This window comes from Nyctibius grandis, chromosome 3, assembly GCF_013368605.1.
Source record: "Nyctibius grandis isolate bNycGra1 chromosome 3, bNycGra1.pri, whole genome shotgun sequence".
Lineage (NCBI taxonomy): Eukaryota > Metazoa > Chordata > Aves > Nyctibiiformes > Nyctibiidae > Nyctibius > Nyctibius grandis.
The window spans coordinates 55761636-55766342 of NC_090660.1; the positions used below are offsets into that span (position 1 = coordinate 55761636).

Here is a 4707-nt window from a genome sequence, read left to right on the forward strand (position 1 = left end):
CCAGATGCATTTGATTATGTCAAATTTGCCTTTTAATCCCCTGTCTGGAGACCATTTTCCTGAATCATGCACTGTTTCTCACCCTCCATAGTGGTATCCTAATGAACATACACAGTCCAGTCTCACATCTTCCATGTAAATTACTGTGCATACCTCTTCTAGTCAGATCACATTGGAGGCTATCTGGTGTCATATAATCCTGGATACTGATATGTGGAAAATCTTTTCAGGTGATTAATGCCACAGGCATCTAATTTTCCTGCAAAGCACTAGTGTGGGGCTGCAGTGTTTATGTGAATGCCAGACTTTTAGAGGTATGAAATGGACATTTAGAAAAGTTAATAATCCGTGCCTAATTCCCTCCAAGAATTATCTGTTGGTATTTCTATAAATAATTGCAGCTTTATTTCTTGTCACTAATTTAATCACATATTAATTTATTAGACTTATTGTTCATTAAAAAACTTGGAACTTTGCTATAAATCTCATTGCACGGGTGAAATAAATACATACAAAGCTACACGTAAAATATCTTTGCATTTGAAACATACTAAGTAAAAAAAGTCACAAAATAACTGTGCTTTGGTGTTTGTTTACTTGCTTTGTTTGTTTGCTTAATGCTCGAGCAAATATGACCTTCAAAAAGGTTTCTCATTTTCTAGAAACATAAGATTTGTCCTTGACTACACACTTGGAAACTGCGATTCCTGGACGTAACACTGAAATTCTCGATTAAGATAACAAACCATACACAAAACAATCCAACATAATAAAGTATCAGGGTAGGCAGCCCCGGAGTGGAATATTCTGTGAGTACTGATTCTTCGTTGCTACGTTCGATAGTGCACTAGTAACAGCATGGCCAAAGGTGCTGTGTTTGCTTGCATGTACCTATGAACTATATAATTGTCTGCTGTTATCTGGCTGCTTCTGCCTCTGCTGAAGAGCTTTTCCCTCAGCTTCCCTAGAAGCAGCATCACCCTTCCACAGCCTTCCATAATTTTGAGTAAATTGTGTTTTAGAAAGTAATCATTGATTCCTGAGATTTGACATAGGATAGGAAGCACTTTAAAAGTGGCTTTAAATACTCTTAATTAGCTCAAGAATTACAGGCTCATTCCTCTTTTATGCTGCCATTACAAGAATTTATCTCAGCTGATTTCAACAGAGTTGCTTCTGTTTTACACTGGTGTGAGGGAACAAAAAAAACAGGTTGCATAAATTGTTAACACAGCTCTTTCATACTGCCCCTTTATTACCAGATAAAACTTTGATGAAGGACATTCACAGAAGATCAATATGAGAAACCACAGAAGACCTGACTTTTATGCTACTAGCTGATACTGAAAATCACAGAAGTAAGTATTTGTTTTTGAAGCTCTTACTTAAGCCAATGATCGGTTTGATGCTGCTTTTCCTGAAAGAAATATTTCACCTTTAGGAGACACACTGCCTCCTGAGTAAAGTTATTCCACGGCTCCAATTGCAGGGATGCGGGCAAGGGAATGGAGTGCAGTCGTTCATCTAGTAATGAGCAACTTCATCTGGCAGCCTTCTTTTGAGGGAATAAGGACCCACATTTGTTTCTCTGCTTCATGCAGATGCTGCTCCTGGCTGATGTGACGCACCGCTGTAGGCATCCCAGGAGGCTCCGAGGTAAAGTCTGCATGTCTCAGGTGGGGAACTAGTGGCTTTGGAGAAGTTTGGGGTCTTCTTCCAAAGAACTGGGAAATTGCCTCATTGATGGCGATTTTCACCTGTAATTTATAGAGGCCAGCGTACAGCTGTGGAGTAAACAACAAATGGTATTGAACTGGCCAGTAATATACTGTCTGTGGGCTAATATAGCTCAGGATATATTCACTGCTGAAAGTACATTAAACATTTTCATTGAGATTCACTTCGATAGCAGTGTTTGTTTATGTAGTGGTTTATCTGCGTATGAAGAAGTGAGCAGGAGTTAAAGTGCAACTGCAATCGCATACAGTAAATCCAATTTATATTAATATTCCTCCAACCTAATAGCTGGCAAGTACACATTTCTGCACTACTAGCAGTCTGCCTTAATTTGTTTCTGTCAAATGAAGCACAAACATTTTATCACAGGTTTGTGGTTTCTTTTCCTTAAAAAACCCAAACACACCAACACTGAAGGTTACAGAAATGGATATTTTTAGAAAGTTTAGTCTTCACGCACTTAATCAAGATCATCATGCTTTACTTGCTTTCCTCCAACCATTAGTAAAGCCATCCACAGTCTTCGAAATCCAAGCGTTATGAAGTGGAAATGCCTGTCCAGGAAAGCACTCCGATATAGCTGAGTCTTGATGACAGGCTTAATCCCAAACTCAGCTGAAACTCAATTGTGCTCCTTTTTCTCCCTAAGGTAGCTGAAGAGGACATCCAGCCCCCCCTCGATGACCTCAGGCAGGGGCCGGGACAAGGGGTTGTGAGCGATGTGGAGGCCTTTGTCCATAGGGTTCCACGCGATGCGTGGCAGCTGGCGCAGCAGGTAGAGGTCATCTGGGAGAGTCTGTATGGCGTTGTAATCGACATTTAGTAACTCCAGCGTAGTGATGAAGCAGAGGGACCGTGGCAGGGTGCGTATGTTGTTATTTTCTATGATAAAGATTTGGAGATTGACCAGATACTGGACACTCTCTGCAATGTTTTCAAGCCTGTTGGATCCTAGGTGCAAGAAGTCTAAGCTCCTCAGTGCGAAAATGCAGAGGGGAATTTGCACAAAGTGGTTGTTACTGAGGTTCAGTTTCTTCAAACTCATCAGGTCGGTGAAGCTCAAAGGCAGTTGTGAGATGCAGTTGTGAGAGAGGCTCAAAACCTCCAGCTTCCTGCACAAGCTGAGCTCTGCTGGCACTTCTGTCAGGCAATTCATATTGGCGAACAAGACCTTCAGGTTCCTCAGCAGCCCAATCTCTTTAGGCAGACACTTGAGGCAGTTGCCACCCAAGTTCAGCACTACCAGCCTGTCCAGTTTACCCAGTGAAGGAGGAATCACCATCAGCTGGTTGCCTGAAAGGTTCAGTTTCTGTACCTCGGGCAGTCCCCACAAGAAGTCAGGCGTGCTGGTCATCCCTTTCATTATGAGGCTCAAGCTGACGTAACGCAACCCCCGTTTCAGCAATGACTTGGGCTCTTTTCCTGAAAGAAGAGCCTCTTCCCATGCAGGCAACTTTGGACCTTTCCTCAGAAAAACCATGCTCCTTCGCCCCTCGTTCTTTGAGTGCTCAGTTCCCATAACACCCTGGATCCCTCCTGAGAGATGAAGTGAGGTTTTCTTCCCTTGCAAGTGCTACACCATCATGCAAATGCCAGCAGAAGATGACAGCTTGCAGGAGGTGGGAAAGTCAAAGCAATGAGACAAGGAGGAGCCTGTGAAGTGCATCTCAGTCCACCAGGGCAGTTTCCATAACGGCTGAGGGAAAGTTTCACTTTTGGGGGCTTATGTTGGTCTTGGTGCGCGGTCTGTAATGAAATACTTGCTCCTGACTTGTGAGCAAACCTGTTCAATTAAAACTGAATGCCACAAGACAGCTGTCACTGTCATTTGGCCTGGGCTTTATTGGAAAGATATGTATCTTCACTGCAAAAAGGTCACAAGGATGCTGTATATAACTTCCATGTCAGCTTTCTTGGCTATCTGGTACATACCATGGCTGCAGGACAATTAACAAGAGTCACTTCAAAAAACAAACAAACAAGCTATAGAAGAAAACAAGCAAACAAACAACCCATCATTTCAGTTCAGATTTAAAGGACGTTTTCACAATCATTTGTATTTTGAGGTCCCTGATTTCACTGAAATACTTACCAGTCCACCAGAAAACTTTGTATGCTGCAAAAATGCTGGTAAAGACTTTTCGTGTAAGTCCTTGTTTTCTCTTCAGTTAAAAAAAAAAGAAAAATTTAATGCTTGTAAAAAGTGTTAGCTTTTCTATCTCCTTTGTGGTAAGGATAGGCCTCTTTCTTTTCAGAAAGGGTACCACTTTCACTGCAGCAGTGACATTTTCCAGTGGTATCCGTGCCCGCTTGGATGATTGCTTGCTACCCACATTGCCAAGTGTGAGCAGTCCTACTGTGCATTTCTGCCCAAATTACTCTGTCCTAAATGTCCTGTGCTACTTTCACATCTATCAGCGAGATTTTGAGGGTCTGGTTCTTCTGTGCTGCAGAAAATGCAGCCACTTGATGTCTCTTTCCCCATAAACTTTCCTTTCTAGGCTATTCTGGGGTACAGGGGGACTAGCAGTCAAATAGCTCGAACTATAAATGACATTTAACTCCAGGATAGAGGGACTGATGGGAGAGGAAGGAAGAAGTGAGGTTTAATAATACCCGACAACAGCTGAAGCTAGCTCTGCTGATGAAAGAAAATCGTATTGCTACAGGAATATGCAGTGAGTTTAAGCTCAAAGGGACCCTAAAAAGGATATGCAAAAACTTCAGGCACTGTTTCGGTGAAAATTGCAGCAAGTAGTACAAGACTTTCAGGGCTTTTCCTCTTCAGTGGATCTGTGGTGATGAAGATGCTTTGCTGCTGCCTGAGAGATTTGGTGATGGATGTACCCTCCTCACCGCCTCATTTCAGAGAGCCTCACCTTAAAACCCTGTGTTAGTTCAGATGCTAAAGGACTATGCAGGAAGCTGCAGCTGGGAGTCAGGGCACTCCAGAAATGCCTTTGGAGTCAG

At 42.6% G+C, this 4707-nt stretch overlaps 1 protein-coding gene across 1 annotated transcript; it reads right to left on the reverse strand.

Moving 5' to 3' along the window:
- Positions 1-382: 382 nt before the first annotated feature.
- Positions 383-3497, reverse strand: LRRC30 (leucine rich repeat containing 30). Its single transcript, XM_068397156.1, has one exon. The coding sequence runs from the start codon at positions 3254-3256 to the stop codon at positions 2360-2362; it is 897 nt and encodes a 298-aa protein (XP_068253257.1). The 5' UTR covers positions 3257-3497; the 3' UTR covers positions 383-2359.
- Between the last annotated feature and the right edge of the window lie 1210 nt (positions 3498-4707).